Here is a 27,445-nt window from a genome sequence, read left to right on the forward strand (position 1 = left end):
TTGACTTTGGCTGAGTGAGTCAATGTGGCTTTGACAAAAAGGAAATGTGTGTCTGACCTCTTGCTTGTGGAGTTTAGTCTCTCTTTAGACAACTTACTGACAGGAAGTCCCCCTGCCATTAAGATTAATAATAGGTATCATTTACAGCACAAAAACGTATGGAATTAATTTCTTTCGGATTCTATGACGCAAGTGCTTCTAAAAATGCATATCGCTTTCAGTTAGTCAAAGTAAAACAGATAATATAATAAATACATAGCATTTATTTAGTTTGCTTTTTTATTCTTCTACCCTGAGCAAATATGTGGAGAACCTTCCAATACCAATGCTTAATTGACAGCTGCTTAAAAATCAAAGATTAACTGAAACAAACCCTCAGAGCTTGGTAAGAGAAAACAAATGATGTCTTTTGGATATGTCCCAGGCTTTAAGATGGAAACTCTTCTGTCTTCATGCATTAGGAAATCATTATTACGAGACTTGGTGTTCGAATAAATTTAATGCCACCAAAAAGAGCAGTGCCCTACACATCTTAGGAGTTGTTTCAATATACAGAAGTAAAATGTTATTAATACTTATTTAATAGGTGGTCAGAGATTGATTTCAGCAAAACCTACTTAACAGCTCTACGTTTACTGCTGAAGCTCTACGCATTGAAATTCTAAAAACATCTGTGTTCTGTACTCTGTTTTTTATAATCAGCCATTTGTGTTATCTAATGAATCGCCCTTTTAACCAAAAGCAAGCAGTGACACAATAAAGTAAAACAAAAAAAACAAACAAACACATTTTCAATGGTTATGAAGCTCATATATTCTAATCTTTGGGCAGCAGTAAAAGGCAGTGAAAAGATTAAATAATTAAAAAAAACCCTTAAATTTATCACAAAATATTCATATTGGGCTATTTGATACTTCCATGTCTTTATGTAGTAATAATTGTAGCATTCCAAAAAGGAAAAAGCAGATATCTAGCAAATTACAACTGAAATGTTCTGCACTGTTTAAACAATGTCTTGGCTATGATTAAATCATAAGTGCACGCTAACAGTTTGTAATAAGATCAGATACAATTGAAAAAAGCTCAGACTCTCAAAAAAAAAAAAAAATGCATAGTTTTACATTGCGGTCCCTTCAATGTTCCAACAGTAATGCAACATATCTTGCATGTTTTCAAGAATAATAATTTAAAAAAAGGTTCCTTCTTATGTACAGCAACTTAAGGCTTCCTGCGTCTGGAAGAAAGAAAACAAAAAAGTCCAAAACATTAATAACACTAACATAAAATCCAAGATGACAGCTGGAATGGTGTCTATATAATATGGTAAACACTGCACATGCACGCACAAACACTTTTATTTGCTTACTTTTGATAGCCATGGCTTGAACTTGCCACTGGAGCCTAATGGGAGGAAACAGTTGAAAAGGGTTGGCACATAAGTTAACTGCACATGAATCCATCAAATTATCCAATATATATTTAATTAAAAATGGTCTGAAGGTCTTAATTATTGATACCTAAAGAAATGTGTTACTTGCGTACTAACATGACCAGAGAGAATAAGCATAGTTAAAGGGAAATTTAAATTGTTTGCTGTATAATTAAGATCTTACTCTGTTTTCGATGTCTTCTATTTGAGCTGGTCCTTCTCCAGACCCCGATCGCCTCTTGCGACTGAAACAAAAGGATCTTTGTCAGTTCTCTGAACAAAACATATAAAAAGGCTTTCGCCCAACTTGAACATCATTCTACAAATTTGACTAACAATAGATGTAAACAGCATTTGTTGATGAATAACATAAAAAAATAAGCCAGATGAGTTACTAACACTAAAATCTCTGGGCACCAACATGAACCTAACGACTTTTAAACTGTTGGTTTGATAAACAAAATACCTAAAATATATATTGTAGGTATTTGTGTGAAGACTGTTTGAGGGCTATGTGAAACTTGTATTTCTTTTTTTAATGGGCATAAAAAAAAAAAAAACTCAGCTAGACAGCCCTGCTAAGGCCGCTCCACTGGCTCTGTGGCGGAGTTGTCACAGTTACCTTCCAACTTTTTCCTGCAAAAATCCCTCTGTATTAATGTGTAAGGTGTGAAAATTCTTGCTACATGGGTTAAATGCATGTGGCACCCAACAGATGAAATATAAAGATAAAATATAAATGTTACTTTTAACTTTACGTCTTAAGAGACGGTTGGACCTGAAATCATGACATGATGCCGTCAAATACACGATATCAAGATGTCAAGCATTTAGTACCAGTATTAACAAGTGTTTTATGTCACTGTATGACAGATAATGTCATATTGCTCTGTGCGCAAACATAGAAGTATCACAACCTGTTGTACTTGGGGAAATACTGTACCTAGGTGCTGTTGGGCACTCTTGTTTTAGTGTCTCAACATCAGTAAACTGCACAGCTTGTCCTCCACCTCTGGTCTTAAAAACATTACCCTGTGGAAGTTTAAAAAAAACTCAAATGTCTGGGGCAGAATATAGCAGGAAACATATATTCAAAATCAACAGTGAAAAAGGCAACAGTTTCCCATCATTATGTAAAACAGGACCCTACTGTGAAATCAAACACAATGTGATTAAAGTCAAAGACAGGCAAGATATTAATCAAGTCTCAAATTAAGTAATTAAGTGATTTTACCTTGATCAGTTTGGTCTCGATCTCCCCGTCAGAGGCAAGCTCTTGATGTCTAAGCACATACCTTTGGCATTTAGACAGAGCTTTCTCGTTAGGGGTCGACACTTTGATTGCATTGGGTATGATTGGCTGCATGAAAGTGTCTAGGTCCAAATTAGAAGGTGGTTTGTGGTCTACCCATTTCTCCCCACCCGCAGAGTGTGAGCGCCTGTGCATTGGATGAACTGGAGGGGCCGTCTGGGGATCCCAGTGTGAGAAAGACAAACCAGAAAGTTATTCACATGTGACACCGGCAGTGACCCCTTAAAATTTGTCGGGGTTAGCAGTGAAGCCTGATCATTAGAGGGTGTTAGCTTGTACTGAAAATAAACGTATTACTGGAAGTCATGGGATAGAATTTATTTAGAAATACATTTTTTCCATTTCATACGGGGAACCCCCCCCCCCAAAAAAAATACTGTAACCCTCCCACAAGTAAACTCAAATCCCAATCCAAACAAAAAATACCATGGTCTTCCAGCAATATATTTTTTTCAAACTAACTCCCACTGCATTGAAAATAGCCCAGTGGAGTCCGTAAGAATTAGCATGCAAAGCAGCACAAAATTGGTCTAGAAATGCAAAAGTACATGCAAAGACTAAAACAGGAATGTTTTTTAGATTGGGGGCGAGATGTATGCTAAAGCACAGATGACTGAGGCAGCATTTAGATCCCCGTTTTAAAATAGACTGATACAGTGAAGCCTTTAACTACGGTATAGTCTTAAGGAATGGCAAAAAACTTATTCCTATAAAGAAACGGTTATATAATATATAAGTATAACATTAATGTTCAATGTTGTGTTCAAATAATTGTGTGAATGTGAAGTGATTTATGGTGTGACAGAACAATATAAACCCCAAGAACTCACCATTATATCATTATTATTCTCCATTTTTCTCAGCAACTATTTGAACATCTCTGTATAGAACAGTGGCACGTTTTAGCTTGGCGAGCGGGAACCCCCCCATGTGTACAGTCGTGCTATGTCAAACTCTGGTCCGTTAAGTCAGGTAAAGGTTGTAGTTCATTTGTACAGTAACATAAGTGGGCACCCAAACCCAGCAATGTGGCTTTCAATCCCAGCTGTTTAATACATTTTAAAAGCCAGAAATATCCATAGCAACGCCTCAGCAACACTCAAAAAGAGGTTTTGCAAGCAGAGTACACCCAAAATCATAAATGTTGAGTGCTACACCAAATCACTCAATCCGCAGACTAATCAAGCACTAATATTGCAGTTGTATGTTACGTGTCCACTGATGTTTTGGGTTTTCGTTATGTGTCTTTTTCCTTACCCATTTTTGGCTTACTTCTTATGAATACCTGGGTTAATATATGTGCAACTTTCCACATCAGTCTCTTAGAGTGTGCAATACTGCACTGCTGCTATGTGACGCAGGTATTTGTGTGTGTTTGTCTTAGTGGCGAGTCAGTTTTTGTCATTTTAAGTGCTGCTACTGAAATGTGTGATGCTACAGTACAAGGAAAAAGCAGTTTCTAGAGGGCAGTTGGCAACAGAAAGAACTACAAACATGGTGTAACTACTCGTATGGCTTAAGATGCAAGTCAAGAGGATTTACAAGCATGACAGATCAGTCTGCCTTATACTCTGGATAGGAACTACACGGATGCAGCGGTTCTACTTGATGCTTTTCTAAACAAGCAGACGTCTACTGGTAACATTGCAGGTGAAGTTCCACACCAAGGAAAGGCTTAAGTAACAGGCTCGCACAGAAAAACTAAACATTCTTTACGAAACCTAGGTTCTAACACACACTAACCCTTGTGCCTGCCTCTAGGTCTAGCCCATAGACAGGGGCCACAGTGTCTGGGGCCCAGCGCTGGCATCTCCTGCGACCCACACTGCTGGTGCCGTGACATGGGGCGGGTGTCCGGCTCCTGTACTGGGGAGTCCCGGGGTGCCTAGCCTGGCTGCTTGAGTCTATAGGGAACCTCTGCTCCCACTCGGAGACGCAGGAGGCCACTGAACGACAAGCTGAGGAGGAGGTATCGGGGGTGGTGGAAGAAGGGGGGGGGTAACAGTCCTGAGCTGCCCTAACATTGGCTCGGTTTTGGTGGGAAGGGGTTTGGCTCAAGTCCTGAAAGTGATGAGGAAATACGGCCAGGCATCGTGGATGTTAGCAGTGCCTCCAGACTGACACAAATACACAACAGGGTAACATGTAGTATAGAAGCTGCTGTGTACAGTTAGCATAGAAATCTTAGAATTCGGGTTTAAGATCATCACAATAATAATTAGAAAATTTCAACGTTAAATAGGTTTCATAGAGTAATCAAGTGTACACTGATGGAACAGACAGTGTCACAGAGTAAATAACTCACAGGACGTGATGGTGAGGCAGATCTCTTCTGGGTGATGTTGTGGTCTCTCTCCCTTGCGGGCCTCTCAGGCTTCTCTGGACGCTCAGTTGTACAGCCACCACTGCCGCCGCCACTGCTGCTCTCTGTCACTATGGCTTTGAGCTGCTTCAACTTTTCATCCTTCACCCACAACTTGTTCTGCATCTCCAGCTGCTTGGCGTTCACTCGTCTCTCCTAATGAGAAAACACCAGCAGGAAACAATTGAAGGAGCAGTCTCAATTTTTAATCCTACATGACAAAATTCTGAGACTGCGGCTCACAGTTCTCGTTTTCTAGATGAATGGTAAGTTGAATTTTACCAAATACCAAGTCCTTGCCCTCAAGACAGTATATGGATTTTACTTGATGAAGTCTTGAGGAGCAAAACAAAGCAAGCTAGCAAAGTGTGTATGAGTGATCGACAGAATCTTGGATTTTTTTGTTCTTTGAAAGTTGGATTTTACCAAAATCTGTTACAGCACCAAAGCCTTTTTCTTTTTGCTGTATTAAAAAAAGAGAATATATTACCTGTATTATATTACCTCTGTCCTCTTAAATTAACCTTACATCAGTTAGGATAAATTAATATCTATGTTGGCAGAGTTTTCTATTGTTTGGTAAAAGGCATAATTATCACCCATTGTTTTGTGTATTACCCCGTACTTCTTAAGACCAGCTTTGGTGAGTAATTAGATTGAAGTAGATTGGGATTTTATAACATTACCCATTAGTCATGTGGTTTGCTTTAAGCACAGGTCATAATTTACTTTTTAACGGCATCTGCCGTGGTTTTGCTCCATGTGGTCCATATTCTACATTCTTTTAAATTCTTTTTTTCCATGCATATGGAAGAGTAAGGAAAGTAAATTATTTATCTCTATTTAGCTAAAATATGAAATGTATAGCATTGCAAGAACATACCTATACAGCTCCTTTGATGTAAATTATTCAGAAGCATGTGAAAGACTCAATATACACAAGAAATGTTAAAAAAATAGTATATTAGGCATACTGTAAATAATGCCACTTACACACTCCTTCTCCCACTTGAGTCTGGTGTCTGTCACCATGCCTTGCATACGATGCTCCATGCGCCTCCTCTCTGACAGCTCTCTCTGAAGCCTTTGCTCCCGGGTCTCCAGCTCCTGCTGAAGTGAGCGTTTATCCTGCTCATACATGTCTGTTGTCTTTTGCAGGATATCAATCTGAAGAGACCAAAAAAAAAAAAAAAAAACAAACAAAAAAACCCATAAACACACGCACCCTTGCTTTTATAAGCATTTTAAGAACGTTGCAAACGAAATGCAGAAAAGAGAAGAATAAGATAATGTTCCATGTGACAGAGACAACACCTTGTATTCCAGCGTTTTGGATTTTTTCTCTAATCGTTCCATCTCTGTCCTCTGGTTGACGATAACCTTGTCTTTCTCGCTCAGTTTGCTTTGTTGATCATGCAGGAAGGTCTCCTTCGCATTGAGCTGACTGTCAAACTGCTGAAGCATGGAATTCAGTGTATTGGCTGTAGGAGAAAACACATTATTGTAAGCTGTCAACCATTTGGCTTGAAATGCTTTAAACTCTACTTCAAAAGTTACAATGTCGCTCTTACATGCAGACAACAAAAAATACTCTCAGTGACCAGAAATACCTCCTATCCCACCTCCGTGGCTAACCTAGAAAAACTACTGATGCATCATTGCTGTACTGAGTAAATTCATTCATTCATTGCTGCTTAAAATCAACTATGAAGTAGGCCCTCTGTGGTGTAGAAAATGGGCCTGTACCAGTTTTGTTGAACTGCTCTGTCATCATCTGACGGATACGATGCCTCCTTTCCAGGACTTCAATCAGACGGGGCAGTGTCTGATCATCAGCTGGGTCCACCAGCTCACAAGGAGGCAGGGCTGGAAGGCTTTCTATTAGCTGATTCACTAGAAGAGGGTCATCTACTGTGTGAATAAGAATATGTCATGGACAAGTTTGTGTAGAATTAGTAACATACAGTGAATAAAACAGCTAAATTCCTGAAATGCATATCTATTGTGTAAGATTTAAGATTGACATGAGCACAGTGAGCTGGTCGTACAGACTTGAGGGCAATGTACCGGCATTACTGGGACCTCCTCGCTCCTCCAGGCGACGTGACAACTCATCTCTGAAAGCCTGGTTTCTGTGTCTGCGTCCTGCAGCAAGTCCGCAGATTGGTCGGTCAACCGGTCGCGCCACCTCCACCTCCTGGGTCATCTCTGCAAAGCGCATCACCAGCTGCAGCGCATACAATGGGATACTATTAGAAATACAATCCCTAATTTCCTTAAGTCACCTAGAAGTGTTCCAAATTAAATGTGATGTTTTGAAACCCAACTGAGGAAATCTGCATATTTGGGGCAGTACTGGGCAAAGCAACAAAACCAGGGATTATATCTTTAGCAATCTTGTCAAAATTTCATTGTGGTTTGATGGCAAACCAGCCAGCAGTTGCAATGGCGCCTTTGCAAGTTAAGACTTGCAAAGGATAACATCATGTTCTTTTGGGAAAGCAAGTGAGATTAAAGAGACAAGATATTCAAGCCATTCTGCAAAACAAAAACAACGTCCTACCATAGTTTCTTCATAATCATCAGCCTTTGGGTTGACACACACAATCATCCTGACTTTTCCTTCTCCATCAAAGTAGTTTTTAAAGAGATGTGTGACTTTAGAGTCCCTGTATGGCACCATCTGGAAGAAAATAAAGTTTGTGTGAAACTGCATCTACTGTAAAATTACCAACGACAAGAATAAAGATGAATAACATTTCTCTACATAGAATAAAACAGAACAATTGTTTAAAAAAAAAAAAAACTGATACAATGATGAACGGATGATAAAATACCAACCTTATTAGTTCCACACATTTGGTTCTCTCGCAGGACTTCCATACATGTCCGCAGTGTCATCAATGACTGGTTAATATTACCTGTAAATGAGACATCATTGACGCTTGGTGTCTAAACAAACACTATTACTAAATACATTGATATAACTTCACAAAATCTCCAAGTACTGGGAAAATGTGCTGGCTTTAGAGAAGAGCGCACAGTGAGGAATGAACTGACCTGCTTCTCGGAGACGACTTCCCTCTGCTCTGGTTCTGTTGGTGCGCTCACTGCCTGCCAGGTCAACCAGACACAGCTGGCTCACATTCACCTGGTTTTTGTCCTGTATTTCAACAACACACTGTTAGCGTCACCAAAGATCAGCCGAATCCTTCGTGACACAGGATGTGCACTTATTTGGCCCGTTTTTTGGTACAGCCTGATTAGCTTAAATTGAAAATCAGAAAGGATTCGCTGGCTTTCTTTGTATAAACATTTATCATAAAAACAGATTATACATTTTTTTTTACATACAAAAAAAAGAAACAAATTTTTCAATATGTATCTTTGGAGCTTCATACAACCTGTAGAATGTGGTCCCCATCAGCATCAAGTGGTGCCTGAGCCAGCTTTACCGTGAACACACTGTGGGAGCGACTGGATTCACGGTTGAGCTGAGTGTTGGCTATCCTCCTTTTCTTTTGTCCTGGACACAGAGCAGATCATTAATTCAACATGTGACATTAACAACAGCAGTAGCAGTAGAGGTCAAATAAACAATGTGTTGCTTTGTCAACGCATTCCTGCTGATTTGATTGGTAAATTGAATATGAATGTTGATGATGGCCACTGGAAGCTATAGCTCAAAGTTGCCCTGCTGCATATCAGCAATGTCAGCTCTGTATGGACATTAACAAAGAAAAGTCTTGGCTGCCACCAAATATGCAATACAGAAGTTTGAAAAACTCTTTAATAACTACTTGGTCAGAATATTTTGGTTTCCATCATGAGACGATATAACGGCTAAGAATAAAAACACAGTCTAAAATAAGTTTAAAATCTTGCAGTGTCAAACCATGTAATTCAGGTATTATCACTCACCCTTCCAAAAGACTTCAAAAGCCTCTTCTGTAGATTTTACCTCAACTTCTGTGCAGCCAGCCACATACATGTTATGATTCTGATCTTCACGGAGAATCTTGGATTGTGGCGGTCTGAAACAAGTTAATGAAATGAATCATCACACACCAACAATGTGTCACAATGATGTGTGGCTTTAGTAAGACAAGCAGCAAAAGCTAAAATGACAAAGACTTGATGTTAGTGTCAACAACAATCTGGAGACACAAACATATTCAGGGATACAGACACATGCACAACTGGTTTACACACAAGCTCAAGCCATTCGGGGACGTTTTGTGGCTCCACACTAACAGCAACAGCAGAGAACAGATCCTTATAAACAACAGCCACCAAAATCATACAAAGCTAATAAGCTACACCTAATGCTATTTACAAGGCTCTGGATTAATGGGATGGAAATACAATGATCACCTTTGCGACATATCAGCTACAGCCAAGTTACAACTACAAATAAACTGTGTACTGTGTAATGTTTTTTTTTTTTTACTGGCCACATACATGCCCTCATTGTTCCGTACAGGCGTGCCTCCGCCGAGCCACCTAACAAAAACAGGATTTTTAAAAAGTGCATCTTGTCAACATAAAATTAAAAACCAACAAACTTACTTAGCATATACAGGGAACACAGTCAAAGTGGTTGTAATGCAGACACGCACGGCTGCACAACTACTAGAAAAACATTTATAGTGCACATTAGTAGGGTGTAACTGTGTGGGTGCAGTTGGGTAGCTGTGAAACTCAGTTTGTGGACAGAAACACCATTTCAGGCATGAAAAGTTCCACAAATAGCCTGAATACAAATAGGATTTGTGTATACACCCCTTTCAATATGACATTGTGTTTAGGGAAAGAAAAAAAAAAAAAAAAAAAAAAAAGCACACACTGATTTGAAAGCCGGTCTCTTACTTTGGTCTGATTGGGTCTAACGGGGCATCTTCGAGGAGATCATAGATATAGTTGTTGTAGATCTCGATGTAGGACACAAAAACGCTGTAACAGCAGTCTTCATCCACATTCTCAGATTTACATGCCTCCTCTGAGCTGATCATATCTGCAAACTCTGGGTCAACCTTATGCCTAAAGAAAAAAAAAAATAAACCGAAGAAAATAGCATCATAAACAGCAGTCAACATGAACTTTAAATTCAGTTCTCTCTAATTTTATCAGGGCTCGTGAAAACCATAAGTTAGTATAGAAAGTAAAAGATATAATATTACTCATAGCTACCTGGAAGATGGTGTTTTGGGCACTGACTGCTGACTGTCTCGCTTCTGTCTCTCCAGGAGAGCATCAACTTGACTCTGAATCTCCATCCCATTTTTTTCGTCCGGTCTGAACACCTGACGAAGATTAAAACATGTCAAGTAAATGTCAACACCCCCTCTCCCTTTATTTTTTTTTAAACCAGCTGCACAAAACATTAATGAATTAAAGACGTACAAATCTTTTGGCCTGAAAGGGACCGATGCTGTTGAAGAGCATGTCTAAAGAACGGGGGAGGAGTCCACCTTCCCCTGGTGAGCCGGTCATGGTGAAGGTCTTACCACTTCCAGTAACACCATACGTAAACAGCAGACCTACGAACATGGAATATCACAATTAAATAACCAAAGAAAGGATTAGGGTGGTCTGTGTTATTTTATACGGTATTTATACGGTCAGATGTTTTATCTGACCAAAGGTCTTAAATTTAAAATTAAAAAATAAATAAAAATAAGATTCATGTGTGAATTTGGAATTTTCAAATGTTTCAAATATTTCTGCTTAATATACTTCAACGATTAATCAAAGCTAAAAACTGTTTTCAACCAATTTTCTGCTGATCAACTAATCCTTTCAGCACTAGAGAGGATAAATAGTCAGTTTATGGGATTCTGCACAGTGCCTGTCATCCGTTTCATGCCTCAAAAAAACCTTTCCATAAACTTACCATTCTTACAGTGAATGAGGTCCTCGATCAGTGGCTTGGCAACATCCTCAAACAGCTCCATTTGAGTGGTATTGATACCAAACACTTTTTTAAACGAGTACTGTGTCTATATAAACAAAGAAAGAACATTCAGCACACATGACTGGCGTTCGACAGAGAGCCATTATTATTATTATCATCATCATCATTAGTGCAGTGCCTGTTCATCTAATTTCCACGTCACTGCTGTGTTATTGTCGTTGTTGTTATTATTGACAACAACAACAACAGACCTTATTTGTCAGATACCTGATCAGAAAATACTGGACCACAAATTCAAGAGGACTGCTGTGACACGTACACTCACTTGCCAATTTTAATTTTTGGTGCTGTTGAACTGTACTGGGTTATCCTGAGGGGTGTTCCTAATATTTTGTCCAACCCATTTATATGAATTACGGTTGACAAAATATTAGGAACACCTCTCAGGATATCCCAGTACAGCTGCGTCTTAAACAAAGCACTCTGGGATACTCTGCTTCAATTGACTGTGCATAGCAGTTGTACTGCTGTGATGGGCCATTTCTAATTTGCAGAGTTTCGGTCTAAAATAGTCCCACACTTTAGATGATCCTGCGCGAGGTTTTGTAGCTGTATCTTGTATTTTGTGGGGAATCGATGATTTGACAGGGTGCAGCCATCTTTGAAATGTGCTGTTGTCTAATCGATGACACTGGCTGCATGGATGAGTCGCACCAGCCACAACGCAGATATTTTTGAGGTAAACTGAAATATATTACTGGTGTCATTTTTTCTTTTCACCTGGCGGTTTAGACAATAGCTCTTGACTGAGATGTCAACAGAGGAAAAAAACTGGTATAGATGGTCACTTTTCTTTACCCACTCAGGTTAACCTTCCATGCAGAGAGGACAGCAACACACTTACCTCTTTGTATTCCCCATTGCGGTTGGCTTTAAGACCATCAGGAGCATGCAGCTGAATAGTGGAGCTGCTGATCATCTCAATACAACATTCCTCATCTTCTGCTCCAAGTGGTCGTATACGGCAGTATACCTACATACAGAACAATAGATATATTTTGAAAGAAGTTCCGGGCCACTTCTGTACGGCTCATTTTTTATATCTGGATTTGAAGTCTATCCATTCGTTGAACAGCAGAGAAAAACATCACGGCTGGAAAAACAAATAAATATAATAAACCTAATTTGAACATAATATCTCAAAGGCTCTATAAGCCTAAAACGTCAGTCACTAATTCTGTGTAAGTAGACCAACTTCAACAATGACTAGATTAGCTCAAAGTAAATTCAGTTTTATGAAAATGGTAAATTTTCCTTAATTTCTATTAAGGGTTTAGGTAAGCAATCTTCCATTTTACTGTGACTGTGGTGTGATAGTGTTTCAGCCTGAGGATTAACTTACTCCAACAGGATCTTTTTCTATGTTGGATGCCTTCTTTGGGCCAGGCCTCCGGGGAGTCCTGAATTTGCTGTAGGTGATGAAAATTCAGAATCAATGTCAAAAAAAAAAAAAAGTATGCTACATTAAACTTATTGTTTGGCTAGTTAATAATCCAGATAATTCACTTAAGTAATTTACACTACGTGGCCAAAAGCACGGGGGCACCTGAACATTACTTGGCTCATACTCTTAGGTCCAATTCATCCTCAAGGTGTTGGGTGCGGTTGTGGTCAGAGCTCTGTGCAAGGCAGTCAAGCTCTTCCACACGAAACTCAGAAAAATACTTCTTTATGGCTTTTTGCATTATCATGTAGACACAGAAAAGGGCTTTCCACAAAATTGAGAACACACTATTGTCTTAAACAGACCGTCTTTAACATTAAGATGCTCCTAAATTGGAAGTGAAGGGCCAAGGAAAACCTCAGAAGAAACCAAACCGGACAGAAAGTAGACATATGTACACAGGAATGTGGAGGGCAAAAGTGGCCCCATACTTTTGGCCATATAGTGGAACATTCTGTGAAATATGCCTAATCCCCCGTTTCATTTAACTGTAACTTCTTATAAATTTTGTTAATTTGTTAAAGTCCACCTCCACACAAAAATGTGTTTGATCATAGTTACTTTTCTTGGATGTTTGACCCTGACTGTGCAGAAAGATGTGATTTCAGAGGTTGACACATTCATCTGCTGAAAGTGGAAAGTTTCTCCGTGCTCACCTAAAATCTGAGTTTAGGGGCTTTAACCTGTACGCATGATTTGCGACACAACTGGTTTGAAACCCAGTAATGGTGGAATAGGCAACTTACACAAGTGTGATGGTGAAATTTGAAGCCTGCGTTGTACATATATTACGAACGGTCTTTCAGTGAAATAGGAAATGTCTTGTATCCAGGAGTTGAAAAATAATGAAAAATATTTGCATACTCAGATTCTGGACTTTTTCAATGATGGACGAGGCATAGATGTCATTTGAAGAATTTCTAAGCAGGTACATTTTTTAATGGAGAAAAATTATATCAGATACAATTATTATTCAAAGCAGACTATTTTTTTAACATATATTTTAACATGCCTGGGGAGGATCTTAGGTTAAGCTCACCTGTCACATGGTAGTGACAGTTCACAGTTGATGGTCAGCAAAAATACGTAACGTAAACATTACATTTGCCATGTCAAACTAACTTAAGTGTCAGGAAGTTTCGCTGTTTTAGTGGAGAAACATTTATGAATCAGTGTTGGCGCAGTTTATGGGTGGATGGATTGCTGAATGGGCCTCCCCGGAGCACACGCCCAGAGGCTCAAGGAGTCAGGGGGCCCCGGCGCCAGAGCCTCCGTTTGAAGCGACTGTTGACATTTCTTGTAGGAAAGTCGAACAAACAACTGCAAAGAGGCGCAAAAGCACCACAAAGAGATGCAAAAGGACAACACGGATGCAAAAGGACAACATAAGAGACGCAAAATAACCACAGACATAAACAGCTACAACTTCAATTTTACTCTGGATGTACTCCTCTGTCAGAGAGGGGGCTTTTACAAGTCTGTGCCCTTGGGGCTCATTGGCGTACCTGCAGCGTTAAATTAGCTGAATAGTTAATCCTGAGCTCGTACTCCAACATCGACCGGTTGTCAGTCAACCAGCCTCTGTTGGCTAGACGGCGAGCTATGCTAACGGTACGGAGCTAATCCTCCTCATTACCCTGACTTCTCTTTATCTAGAGAACGACCGCTAGCCGGTTACGTTAGCTACCTGGATAATCTTTAACACACTGCCTAGTTGTAGACTATTGCCTGTTTATCGAGGTAAATACTGTGGTAAACAGATGGTAGTACTCACCCTGGTCTCTGCATTGTGGTTATTGTTAAACTCTCTCACAGAGTGCGCCTCTTCTCGATTTGAAAAATTCCCTCTTGTGAAACGTCGGTCCGACAGTCAGATGTTTCAGCCAATCACAGCACAGACAGAGCATTTTGTAACGGAAGTCCCCCCCCTCCTCCGGTTTAATGCATCTTCTTCGTCTTTTTTTAATGGCGGGTGGCAACCAGCGTTAAGGCGCATTACTGCCACCTGCAATGCTGGAGTGTTGACCAGCGTTACTTACCCCTAAAAAAATACATATATATATATATATATATATATATATATATATATATATATATATATATATATATATATATATATATTTATTAATCCAGTTTCTTTCAAGTAAACTACTAAACTGTTACAAGTCTCTACACCAAGACTGCTTGTGTATTAATATAAACTTGACACTTCTGTTTAAATACAATATTCTTCCAATACTTTTTGGCACTGACATAAACCCCAGACTCCTGTGACAGCGCTCTGACAGACTAGATGGATGTTTACCTGTTACATTTGATGTTTTATGTAGTCTTGTGTGTCCCAATCTCAGCCTTGTGATTATGTCTCATGTTATGATCGTGTGTTTCTTCCTAATCACGGCATAGTGCCCACGTCCCTCTGAACTGCATAAAGATGTCACCCTGTTTTTGCCTTATCCCAGTTACAGTATGTTGCGAGTCTTTCCTTATTGTTCCTTTTTGCTTCTGCTTTGTTACACTAAATTTTCAGGGTATCTTCCTGTTTGACTGCCTCCTTTGCCAACTCATTCCCTTTATTTCCCCCGTGAGCTGCAACCCATGTTTCATTTATAAGGTCCTGTCTGCTACTACTGTAGCAATTGCTAGCATCTCAACTGTATGAAACTGCAAGGTGATCCGATGTTCTTCGATAAATAGCGACTTAATAGTGAATGAAAATCCTGTTCTTCCCGTATTATCATCTTTAGGTCCACCGGTATGAACTGAAGCATTATTATTGGTACAGTTTGAAGTGTGTCTTCAACCAACACTGACACATTTGCTATTCCGTTGTGTGTCCCACTTAAGTCACCTGACCCCATGTTTGCTGGTCCTGGATCAGCCGGGCCGACTGTACCTACTGTACATTTTACCTGGACTATATCATGTAGCCGCCTGTTTTAAACTTAATGTGAACCCTATCATTTGATTTACAAATCATTCACAGGACCTTAAATACCTGCACATTAGGGATACTATTAGTCAAGCCAATTTTTTATCCCAGTGGGAAAACAGGATATAAAAGGCATCCATATTTTCCTGAAATCATCAGATTTTTCTCTCGTGGTAAATTCCATTTTTCCTGTAGTTTTAAATGAAATATGTCATCTCTCAACCACCCGGCATGAGAAGGGCGTTTTGGATTTTTTCCGTGTCGAGCTGAACATCGTGCCCCAGAAATCATGCAGATCAGGGCTCAATCAAAGCATGTGAATCAGAGTAGCTGCAGACACTTTACATCTGTCAAAAGCCGGATCTATATTTGGATATATTTTTGGTTAATTTGGCTTTTTATTAAACGGACACCGTGAACAACCTTGAATTTCACGAGTATTTGTCGACGACAGGGAGACGAGTCATGTACTTGTTCAAAGATTGCTTTCCAAGCCTCATTCAAATCTTGTCCCCACTGTGCTTTTAACATGCCCATAGACTGGGGGGTTCAACGCACCAATCAATTCATAAATTCATTGTTACTGGATGTCAACAGCGTCCCTGCATTATGCTTCTATCTACATTGGTTAATTATGTAATTTCATAATTTCATTTTCCTGGAATTTTTTTCTGGTTGTTTTCAGTGAAAGAAAAAAATGAATTGGTACAATCTGACATGACAAAACAGAAACAACTTGGCTTGATTGATATAAATTTAAAAAAAGATGTTTTAATATATAGAGCATTAAAGGTAGCAGGAAAAATAAATAAAGCTGTGACAATTGATGGATATGTTACGCAGCACACTCTTCTTGAATCACAATGACACACAGTCAGTTTGGTTTATAGTTTATTGAAAAAAATCATAATAAATAACACAGTACTTAAATACTTTCAGTTTTACAAAAAGGAACAATTTGACAATGTCTACTGGGAAAGAAACGGATAATCATTTGAGGAAAATAAACTTCTCTGAAAACATTTATTCTGTTTAAATTATCTTACATTATTGGCAGCTAAACCTTTAATTTATTAAGTTGCTACTTTGCAGGCAGTTCAAGGCAAAATATTTGCCTTTCCTTGCCATAGTTGCCTCTTTTAACCTCATGTTTTTATGTGAGTGATAGTCTGACTGCTTTTACTCAGTACAATCCAATAGGTTGCGTACAAACACACGCACTAGAAGTATGAAAAGGTACAGTGTCTAAATGCGGCACTGCAATCTGAAAATGAAGGTTACATTTACAGCACATTTTGAATTTTACACAGTTTTATAGCATATAAAGCACTGCCTCATAATGTAGCTGACCCACTACATTTGTAGCTCTTTATTGGAACAAGTTTCCTCAGAAACATTTAGATTCATTACATATTATGGTAACAAATGTTTTTGTTAAATTTCCGTTGCCTGTCCGGGCAAATGATGCCCTTATTTTCCCTTCACACACCACATCTAAGAGCAGTCATCACGGCGACGTCTGAAGACCAAACACCACCGTGACTTTAGTGCAGACTGCAATCTATCATTCCCTTAAACATTACACCAGCTCCTCTGAGCTCCAGAGTGCTCTTTACAAGCTTCTTATATCACCCATAATGCACACTTCGCACATGTCCGTGTGTCTCGTGACCAGCTGGGAACCCCTAAGCCGTGACTTATGACTGGAGATTTAGCAGCAGGGGCAGACCTTGGCTGAGGCTTTCTTTGGACATTTGCCACATTTCTTTTCCCGGCAGACTGGTGCAGACAGTAGGGGTAGACTGTAGAGGAAGATAATGGTCAAATTCAGCAGCACACAAAGCAGTGCTGCACCCACTGAGTTGGAAAATGTGATGGGAATGGAGTGTTCGAGGAGCCAGGGGCGTCGCGTCGCCATGTCCTGTTCGATTGCCTTCATCTGGAAGTGGGTGCCGAGGATGCCGCACACGTGGAAGAGTTGATGGCTGTGACCTGCAGAGGGAGCGGTCGAGTCGTGTTTGAGCTCAGACATGTCACAGTGTTCAGATAAGGAGTAAGCTCAAGCCTTACTACTGAGCAAAAAATTCACACTGTCAACTGTTTTCTTAAGAATGAAGAAAATCGACAGCTGTTTTGCATTAGCATTATTCTACAATGTTTAACATTTAACAATGTGAAACCGGTGTTTCACAAAATTTGAGAATTTCTTTGTAGTGATCTGAGTTCTGAAATGTGAAATTTGAATGTGAGTTGTATAAACTACTGCATTCACAAGCTAACCTCATGATCAGGAAACCGATTCTTCCTATACTATAGGTACACATGAATGCATCATTATGGCATTATGACGTTTCACTCCAGCTAGTTTTTTAATTTGTTTCATACTTCTATAAAGAATGATGCAAGTGTAATTCACACCTTTTTATGTAAGCATTTTGATATCGTCATTTCTCAGCAATCTCTAGCTTGTACTATTCAAGGTTTCTCTCCATTTTGCCCAGGTGGTTTTGAGAACTTTTCCCTGCATATAATGACCCTTCAGTCCCCCTCTGACATATTCCTCTGCATCTTGTGCTCTGCTCTTACATTGCATATTGTATAATGTCATTGTGTTCAATAATTGATCATTGATTTGTTAGATATAGGAAATTTTTTTGTGTGTAAATTCAATTAAGGCATGCTTGTGAGAAAAGCCATGAAAGTACTTCCCCTTTTAAGTTGATATGGCAAGCTTGTTGGCAAACAGTTGCTTATGTACACATCCATTATACGTGATGCAACATTAGCATTTTATTTTTTGCCACTTTTCTGTTAACTCTGTTTTGGTTGTCACCAATTCCCGAAGGAAACATCTGGCTCTTTAGCTCCTAAATGCTCCACTACGTTCACCAGCTGGTCGCTAACTTTGAATGTTTGTCATTTGGAGCTGCGCGGGGAGTAAAAGGTGGATTTTTAGAGCTTTTTCACTGCAGACAGTGGCCTCCTGCTGCTGAACACGACACTGATGAAAGCGGCGTTAATGAACCAAAACGGTAAATTGTGAAGCAGAAAACCAAAAAGACGCTGAAACACAACATAGAGCAGAGGGGAAGCGCAGAGTACGGTGATGATTCTCTGCAGGGATCGCTGAGCAGACAACGTACTAAAGACAACAACAACTACGCCCCAGATCAACCTCACCTATGTAGTCGAAGCTGCCAGGTGCCAGGCGCTCAGGTAAATGTGTGGCAAACAGGAAGCCTGTTAGGAAAGCCAAGGCGACGTGGTTGTAGTGGAGGATGTTGGTATCGTTGTCTGTACAGCCCTCCCCTACGCACAGGAAAACCTGTGAACGCAGCACGCACGCACGCACACACACATCAGATTTAACAGATAACACTAATGTCAACATTATTCATGAAACAGAAAACCACTTATATCACCTTCAAATTCACTGAGGAAGCTTAAACTCCTTTAGTAAGCATCTGCCAGAGGAGCTGCCGGGTAACTTGCCGTAGAAGAGTAAGATTTTAGTCACAAAGGCGAAAGTGTAAAATTTTATGAGGCTGGATTTTACAAAAAAATAAAATAAAAAAGAAAATCGACAGTTTGGCAATACATCTCTGCATATATCCATGTCAGAAAAGAAATGTTTACACTTTTATCTTAGTGTAAAATGGGAGCGGCTCTAACCATTCATCCGAAAGACGAGCTGAAACAGATACTTTAGGATTTCATCAGCACTGATCATTTTAACCTGACGTACTTCATTTCCAATTAAAGAGCTTTGGTAAGATTTATGGCGTTACAGGAGGAAACACTGGGCGTTTGGCTTGTTGTCCCCCAAAGATCCGAACCGTGATTTTTTTGCTCCTATGCTCCATTGTATCAGCTTCATATCCAATACAAGAGGAAAACTGACCTTTGTGTTATTATTATTACAAAGCATGTATGTTCAGAAATCTAACATAATATATCGGGTAGCCGCCATTTTTGTGACTATTTCAGGTGAAGAGTCCTCACTGCGTCAACTGTTTAGTGGTTTTGTATGTTTACGTGCGCTAACTGCCCATCACATTCCCCTCCTACAGAAACCATTCATCATACATCACATCATAACTTTATGTGCATTTGAAAATAAACTGCTCAGCTGGTGTCGATTATTACTTTAAATCATATCACGTCTGAAAAAACACTTGTCCTGATCAACACAAAGTAGTTTATGCTCCAGACCCAGGACCCTATAAGCTACAACACGCACTCGTCTATGTCTTTTTAGATGTGTCTTGTGTGAGGAAACAGATGTGTGAAGTGCACAGACGTGACCGTACCCTGTAGAACAGAGGAATGTTGTCGAACAGGTAGGGGTAGGCAAAGGCAACAACGCGAAGACATTTGCTGAACTTTGGACTCTGGCACTCGGGGAATCTGCAATGAGACACGTTATTTTCAGTAATGAGAAACAGCACTTTCATTCATGGAATATTCCTAATGTTTACGCTGTGTTACAGATGTGGAGGAAGCTATGTGCAAACATCTTGCACCGCTTTGCTAATGGTAATGCCTTAATTGTATGAGAATTTGTTAATAATTTAATACCATAATATTGAAACACTGAAGGACATAAAATATAGTAATCCACATGGGTACAGTTTGAATTTTACGTCATTCTTAAGCAGAATGGTGTGCTTCTCTAGCTAGTGGCTAGAAATTCCCATATAAGTAAAGGAATCCATTAGAGAAAATACATTTTTACTCTAGAAATTTAAATCAAAGAGCCTGAAAGGAATCAATTCATAAATTAATTTGTGAGAGACTGTGACAGATTTAAGAATTGTTCTATTCCATATGATAACCAGAAAACTTTAACCACCTTTGATTTTCTTAGAATTAAAACCAGCGAGCCAATGTTGTTGCAGAACAACATTCGCTGTTGGCTCTGTCAGTCCCTCTAACCTGTTCAGCTGAAACTACACTGGGAGTTAATCACCGTTTAGGGTTGGTCCCTATAGTCACTATGTCACACCCATTGTATTGAACGGTGAGTTGCTCAGTGCTCCTGTTTAAATCCCAGTCAATAATGTCTGTGGGATGAAGTCATTCTGAAGACATGTCAGTATTGTAAAGAGATAGTCGAGCATTTATGAACTGCATTTATCCGTCGCTAACATGATTTGAGGCACAGCAACAATATTTTTGGGCAGAATAGTGGAGAGAGAGGAGGAGCAGATTTTTAGGCAAATGCATGGTCTTTACCTCTTGACGACGTCACTATTATATTGTAGAAATGGGAAGCCCAGCCTTAGCAGTGGGGAGAGATGAGTGAAAGAAGAACAAGCAACAACATTAATCCGGTACATGAAGAAGACAACAGTGCTAACAATGTGATAATTGCTGAAAATGCAAGAGGTGGAACAGTGCTCTCTCTCCTCAATGACAAAGGTCCCTGAATAATTCTGATTTTGGCGATCGATCTGTGAGGAACCCATAAGGTTGTTCGCTGCACTTACCACAGTTTTGAAAAGACGCCTCTCACCATCTAGATTCAAAAAATAATCATAAAAATTCCACCCACTGCTCAGGGATTTTTAACTTTAACTGAGTTGCAACTCTATTTCATAATGACATGCAGTGTGTCCTTGTTCAATCTGTGCAATTTGAATCAAAATGAAAAGTTTTATAGTCAGTTATGTATGTCATTGTAACACATTGTTTTCTCTTTCCATACACAGTAAGGTGTTTATACTCATGTTAAATAAAATGTGCAAGGAGGTTTTCAGCCGGCTTTGGAACTATTGTTGCAACCTGTGGTAGGTGTTGTAGAACAACTTTCTGGGGTTTTTCAAAGATCACCGGGAATTTTTGTCTTTCAGAAAATGAATGCTTGGCACACAGCATCACAACATTTGTTCAGCCTGGTAATGTTTAGCCTGCTAGCGTGTTAACCCTTCGCGACGTGTTGCTCTTCTCCTTTTCCCACATGAAAACCATAATTGCTAAGATAGGAACCGCGTCAGCTGGTAGCTGTGCCAAGTTAATCCTCTCACCGTACCTGGAGTAGCAGGCCAGGCCGGTGCAGATGACCGTGTTGAGCATAGCCATGGGGACGTAGCACTGGTGGAGGAAGCTGTTCACCCACTTGTCCGGGAAAACGTAAGCCGAGTAGATGATTGCTGACCCTGCAGGAGCACACAACAACAGTGCAAAATTGTAAGCTTTCAGCACTGCACGTTTAGTATCAGGGGGAAAAAAGTATCTGTACACTCCACTCTGAGGGATTTATCATTTATGGTGTTGTGTTCAGCACCGTTTACATACACAAGGGAGACAGCTTTCAATATAACGTTTGTGACATGCAGTGTGTTAGAGTAACTCTGTTTCTGCACTTTTACCAAATTACTCGCTGACCTCTGCTACCTCTGAACTGCTTACAAAGGCAGCTTATCTGATGTCTCTCTGACAGGGCGTGCACTGTTCCGCGTAAGAAAACACGACATTTTAAGATACACTGAATTCCATGAATCGTGCCATGCTTTCACACACCATATCTGATAGAGTTACTGATACTGTAAGTTGTTAAGTCACCGAAGCCAGTTCGGTAACAAGACTGTGCACGTGGAGAGTTCGGTGCCTAAAACAGAACCACTTAATGCCACCGCTAATGCCATTTTCTCCGGGCTCTACCGAACCATCTGGCGGTCGACCACGGACACCTACCCAGGCTGTAGAAACTGAGGGCCCCGTAGTCGAAAAAGAAGCAGATGTGGCGTGCCCGCGCCGACATGCTGCTGAAAGTGTGAGCGCAGCTGGATGCCAGCGGATACATGCAGCACGAGAACAGGAAGATCACCAGGGGCCAGGTGAAGGAGTCCTGCCATGCTGTCTGCATCAGCACCACTGTCACTAGTTTCCATAGGAAGTACCTGTCAGAAGAAACAGGTCACAGCAAAGTTACATGAATTGGAATGGATGCAGCAGCACGGTTTTTTTTAATAAAAGAAGGCTGTTATTACATGAACGATTATGCCGGAGTCATTGCTCAATACCTTCCGTCGCACTGTGAAAGTATCGGTAGCAGTTAAGTAGTATCGCTGGAATATTTGCACATATATGAGATAATAAAGGAGTAGCTGAACATTCGGCGTATGATATTTGTAAATCATACGCCGAATGTGGGCGTAAGCACAGTGTAAACAGACTATTCCTTTCAGACTTCCGTGCTGACACGGGAACAGATACGGCACGTAACTTCGCGTAGACCCACAACTTGTCAATTTTACATTTCTGTCTGTTTAAGGATCAAACAGAACAAGTGTGTCTCAGCTCCAGAAGTGTCGGCAGGCGTACTGATGACCCGCGGAGAGAGCTAGCTGCTAGCTGTACCCCTCCCGTGTCCAGTTTTTATGCTAAGAGAAGCTAACTTCCTCCCAGCTGTCCCTCCATATTTCATGCACAAAGATGAGAGTGGTGTCCATCTTAGCATCTCACCCTCAGCAAGGGTGTAAAAGTAGATTTCCCCAAATGTTCCCAATTTTTTTTAAAAAATTGGATTTAAATATTTAAACAGCTCCTTGCTGTGAGGTTCCAGTAAACCCTGAGCCAATAAGCTGGTCGGAGAGAGAGAGGCTCATTAGCGAGCAGAGCTACAAAAAGCAGAAAAGTGTGCACCACCTATCTAATGTCCAATTACCTTCTGTAGCAGACTTCAGCAGAATGCCCACATTATGACAACAGAGACAAAGACATTTAATTAGCCACGGTCACGGTACTGGGGAAAAAAAAAAAGGCATACTGGGCTTGTCATCACAGTCAGAGTACCTGTCAGTGTCAGGAAAAACAATAAGTTCATAATTAAGTAACATGTTCATTTTTTACTCAGTTAAATCATGCCTTCGTCAGCAACTGTCAGTTACACAACAGCTACCAGTTCTGTACAAAATGCTTAATCTTATCAGGAGGCTATAGTTTGCCTTGTCTACCGCGGCCACTGTTTCCACGTCTCAGTGCACCTCATTAACAAATCAACATTATTTGTGCTTTTCCCCGTCACTGAGCAGTTAACTAATTGCGGCAACTCATATGGAAGCCTTGAGCACAGATCTACTCATTAGCGGCCGGCCTGCAGGTCTCCACGCCGTGCCCCATGATACAAAATACTCATGTGCCCTCAGTATATCCTCCACTCACAAACACCCACACCCACACACACACACACACACACACACAAATACATGTGCAATTTCTCTGTGGACTTATGCAGTCAAAGCAACTGGCATCTCAGCAGGGAGGAAGTGCAGGGTGGCTAGTGGGCGAAGGAGTCTCTGTAGTAATTTCAAATGCTAAAACATGCTCATATGAACACACACACACACACACACACACACACACACACACACACACACACACACACACACACACACACACACACACACACACACACACACACAATAATTGCATCAGGATATTAGTTACATAGCTGCCACAAGTCATGGATTTTACCTAGATGCTGTGCAGTAGTGTAATGTTTGCCAAACTCGGGGAGGAAGCTGAGGAGCCATAATTCTGCTTTTATTGAGCCCCAGTTAAAATGAACACACTGTGTAGAGATGTATAGTAGAGGGATACGGAGAGTTGTCCTCATTCTCATCCTCTTTCTATCTCCCACTCAGCATCTATCTTTCTTTTTTCTCTTCTTTAGCTTTTCAGTCTGTCTGCCTGCACCTAAAGACGTTGCATCTGGCGTCCCGTCTTCACTCAGAAAGATGGTAGAAGCTGGGAAAACTCAGACAGACATAAGGCAACAAGCTGCCAAGTCTTTGAGTTTACAAAATTTAAGGGCCAGCTCAACACCCGCCTTTGTTTGAATGCTTTTTCAATTTGCACATTAACACCAGAACTTTGCAAAAATCTCGAAATGTCAGAAAAAAGTTCTTACGCTTGGCTGAGGTGGAAAAGTTGGTACAAAACGAAATGCTACGAAGTACAACGGAAACAGACCTAGTGAAGAAATTATGATGCACATGAATCATGTCACTTAAACATCCACTTAAAAAACTAAAAAAATAAGCGGCAAATGGAAAACAGATCTGTGTGGAGCGATAAGGAAACTGTAATGTTCCTCAAATGACTACATGAAACAAATAGAAATGACACATTTCCATCATATTTTCTACATTTATTTTTTTTTCCCCACACTTTGAGATCTGAGCGGAGCTCTTTAAACTACTCTGTCTCATTGAGTCCTCTTCCTCTGCAATGGTTTAATGGCACCCGACTGGAAAATTAGCACCACCAGATATTTATCGCGATGAACCAGCTCTTAATATTTGTGTAGCAGTCGTGGGTGGGAACACACATTAATTTGCATTTTCTTTTACCAGTTTTCTCGAAATTCGGTTAAACTTTGTGCCGCATTTGGATGGAAACTAGAATCCATCTAATGGATACTGGTTCGAAATCTGAAACTTAAATGTGTGACAAAGAAAGAGTGCAGGGAATGGTTGAGTCTTATCTTTATCATGGTGATCCGAGAGAAGACCATGTGACCTATCTGATAGATAAGATAGGTTCAGAAATTGTCAGTTTGTAAAACCACATGATGAAATTATGTAGGAACATTTTTGATCCGTCTCTGACCTGCCAGCTTTAAAAGCTGTGCAGGATTCCTTTTTCATGACAGAATGCTTCCTGATTCCTCACAGAATTAACCTTATGTTACTACCTATGCTGAAGGGAATCCCTCTAATAATCCTTTTCCTTTTCTGAATGAAGTAAAACTTTACAATATGTACCAATCTAACAAGCAAATAAGGTGGTGGCAGGTGGCACTTGTTAATGAATCTTAAAACCGTAACACATTGCAGGCAAAAATAACATTTATCCACTGTACCAGGTGGGCAAAAAGTGGGTCCAGATGTTGAGTGTCTCATTGGTCAGCTGGAACAGGCTCAGGATGCAGTCAGTGGCTGAGCTGCGGGGGTGTCGGTACCCGGAGATGATACTGTCCTCGTGGAAAACCTCGAAAACGAAATCTCTTGGTTATTCCTCAGTCGGTTTTGACAACTTCGATAAATCTGTTTTTCGATTACTCTGGCAGAAGCAGGAGTCTCTGAAATCTGTTTTAAGCAGAGTGAGGCAAAATACACAAGACTAGGAAATTATCAGTGGACCAAGTGTTGCATGTTTAATGCAAAAACCCATACAAAATATCACAGTGGTCAATTAACTCAGCGGTTCCCAAACCAGGGAACAGGATCCCCTCCCGAGGCGGCCCGAGATAAATCTGAAGGGTCACAACACATACTCTTGATGCTGATTAAGATAAAGTTTGGGCTTTTTTCTTGTGAAATACAGGACACTTTCACCATTTTTTAGGCCTCTAATAATCCTTCCAATCAATCTGAGCAGGACAAATCATCCTTTGGTCAAACTACTCTCTGCTAATGTCCGTGCTAAACTGCGTTGGACATGAGACGTTGATTTGTTTTGAAAAGTTAGGAACCACTGATTTAAGAGCGCTTCTTTACATTTCATTAAATGGCAGATTTTGAGTCCAGCTCAGTCTGACTGCGTGAAAGCCGAAATGTCCTACATGTAAAGACGCACTGAAGATGAACTTACTTTGGGTACTTGATTGATGGTGAAGACGCGTGGGAACCTGATGAGGCTGAGCATGATTATCAAGGTGCTTCTGCGGTCTGGGAGTCGAGCTGAACTGAGGCCGCCAACAGGGGTGTGCCTCCGTCTTTATAAGGTTTGTGTTGCCATGCCGTCCTCAACGCTCCCCCCTTCATCTCCGCCCTCTTCAAAACCCAGCGAGAATATCCAGTATACCTGGGCCACTCCTCCTCCCGCTGTCTCCCTGGAGGTGGAGGGTATGTGCACACAGGTGTATGCTCACACACACACAAAGGCCTGTAAACACACGCGCACACACAACTAATGTTTGGCCCAGAGAAGACAAATATTTCTCCGTAAAAGGAAAACGAGTTTTTCAAGATTAAAGTCATGGCCACTACTCTGACATCTAATCACAACAATCTTAACATGAAAACAAAGGTCTCCTTTTTGTAACTGCATTATCCTCCTCTCACAAAGAGACGACAGGCAAGCCAGTAGAGCAGGTTTCAGTGATATATCTCCCTTCAGTGACCAAAAAAAAAAAAAATCAGCTGTGATTGAAGAATTTTTTGTTATTTTCCTGCCAGAAACTCACAACAAGTGCACCGGACGAGAAGCTCAGCTCAGCTCAGCTCAGCGCTGAAATGAACACGTGCTATCTGAGTTTCAGCCGGTGCCGATAAGGGCGACATTGAAGTGAATGAAGGGTATGCATCGGCCTGTCAGAAAAGTCTAGAGAGTTCCTCTCACGCCACTTTCTTGCTCGTCTTCTGGGTTAAACTGAAACGTCACTATCTGCCGGCAGCTGTCACACCCAGCAGATTTGGCCGAGCCCAGGCGGACCTCCCCAAGTCTCTTATCTTGTTCAAACTCTGAGGCAATTAAAGCAAACATATCTCAGTGCCACCGCACAATTCGGAAATAGAAAGTAGGTGTAGATGTTATTAATTATTAGTTTGTTTGATAGTTTCGCTCGTGTTACACAGAGAAAAAAGGGTTTACTGGATAACATTTTTATTTATATATATTTTTGCTTTGGTCACTTTATCACTTCTTTTGTTTTGAGGTAAATCCACAGCAATCAGTAACCCCCAACAAAACGTCATGCTTGCTTAAGTTTAAACACAAACGACAGGTTAATGCTTTATCTCAGAAGATTGATGGAAAACCCAAACTATTCTGGCTTTAAATGTCTAATCCTCAGTATAAGGGTTCCGGTTAAAAGTCCATTCAAATCATTCCAGACCAAATATGTTTAAAGCATACACATTTTATCATGCTGTTCCTTTAAACTCGCTAATTTTGTTGAGCCAAAGTGGTCAGCTCCAGTGCTAAGGGCAGTCTCCAAGCCACCAGCCAGGCTTTCATTAAAACCCCTTTCAGTAATCCACCA

At 40.4% G+C, this 27,445-nt stretch overlaps 2 protein-coding genes across 13 annotated transcripts; both read right to left on the reverse strand.

The window, feature by feature from the left end:
* Positions 1-285: 285 nt before the first annotated feature.
* LOC120795364 (kinesin-like protein KIF23) lies at positions 286-14,409 on the reverse strand. 11 transcript variants are annotated; one of them, XM_040137254.1, is made up of 24 exons: positions 14,296-14,409; positions 12,420-12,486; positions 11,922-12,050; positions 10,997-11,102; positions 10,507-10,643; positions 10,294-10,406; positions 9,973-10,143; positions 9,565-9,606; positions 9,025-9,137; positions 8,508-8,629; positions 8,164-8,266; positions 7,945-8,024; positions 7,667-7,786; positions 7,171-7,330; positions 6,850-7,011; positions 6,418-6,584; positions 6,097-6,270; positions 5,047-5,259; positions 4,485-4,802; positions 2,664-2,897; positions 2,373-2,461; positions 1,614-1,674; positions 1,367-1,401; positions 286-1,234 (listed from the first exon to the last, which is right to left on the reverse strand). In XM_040137254.1, the coding sequence occupies exons 1-24, from the start codon at positions 14,307-14,309 to the stop codon at positions 1,219-1,221; spliced, it is 2,946 nt and encodes a 981-aa protein (XP_039993188.1). In that variant the 5' UTR covers positions 14,310-14,409; the 3' UTR covers positions 286-1,218. The 11 variants fall into 11 exon arrangements, with proteins under 11 accessions (XP_039993188.1, XP_039993180.1, XP_039993206.1 ...); XM_040137246.1 differs by having other exon boundaries at positions 6,850-7,014; XM_040137272.1 differs by lacking the exon at positions 9,565-9,606.
* Positions 14,410-16,387: 1,978 nt separating this feature from the next.
* On the reverse strand, positions 16,388-26,161 carry paqr5b (progestin and adipoQ receptor family member Vb). 2 transcript variants are annotated; one of them, XM_040133743.1, is made up of 8 exons: positions 26,053-26,161; positions 25,322-25,449; positions 22,150-22,355; positions 21,485-21,611; positions 20,689-20,733; positions 19,764-19,860; positions 18,634-18,778; positions 16,388-17,445 (listed from the first exon to the last, which is right to left on the reverse strand). In XM_040133743.1, the coding sequence occupies exons 1-8, from the start codon at positions 26,104-26,106 to the stop codon at positions 17,165-17,167; spliced, it is 1,083 nt and encodes a 360-aa protein (XP_039989677.1). In that variant the 5' UTR covers positions 26,107-26,161; the 3' UTR covers positions 16,388-17,164. The 2 variants fall into 2 exon arrangements, with proteins under 2 accessions (XP_039989677.1, XP_039989758.1); XM_040133824.1 differs by having other exon boundaries at positions 25,322-25,547; positions 26,053-26,132.
* Between the last annotated feature and the right edge of the window lie 1,284 nt (positions 26,162-27,445).

The sequence above is a fragment of the Xiphias gladius genome, chromosome 1, assembly GCF_016859285.1.
Source record: "Xiphias gladius isolate SHS-SW01 ecotype Sanya breed wild chromosome 1, ASM1685928v1, whole genome shotgun sequence".
NCBI lineage: Eukaryota > Metazoa > Chordata > Actinopteri > Istiophoriformes > Xiphiidae > Xiphias > Xiphias gladius.

Bases quoted from the DNA above. Each gene is read 5' to 3' on its own strand.
- LOC120795364 (XM_040137246.1), bottom strand. The intron at 9,138-9,564 runs GTATGTGGCCAG...AACTTGTTTCAG, and splicing joins GTACGGAACAATGAGGGCAT to ACCGCCACAATCCAAGATTC. The intron at 5,260-6,096 runs GTAAGTGGCATT...TTTTCTCATTAG, and splicing joins TCAAGTGGGAGAAGGAGTGT to GAGAGACGAGTGAACGCCAA.
- paqr5b (XM_040133743.1), bottom strand. From the start codon at position 26,106: ATGCTCAGCCTCATCAGGTTCCCACGCGTCTTCACCATCAATCAAGTA. The intron at 21,612-22,149 runs GTAGGTGTCCGT...GTGCTCCTGCAG, and splicing joins CCTCAGTTTCTACAGCCTGG to GGTCAGCAATCATCTACTCG. The intron at 19,861-20,688 runs GTAAAGACCATG...GTCTCATTGCAG, and splicing joins AATAGTGACGTCGTCAAGAG to ATTCCCCGAGTGCCAGAGTC.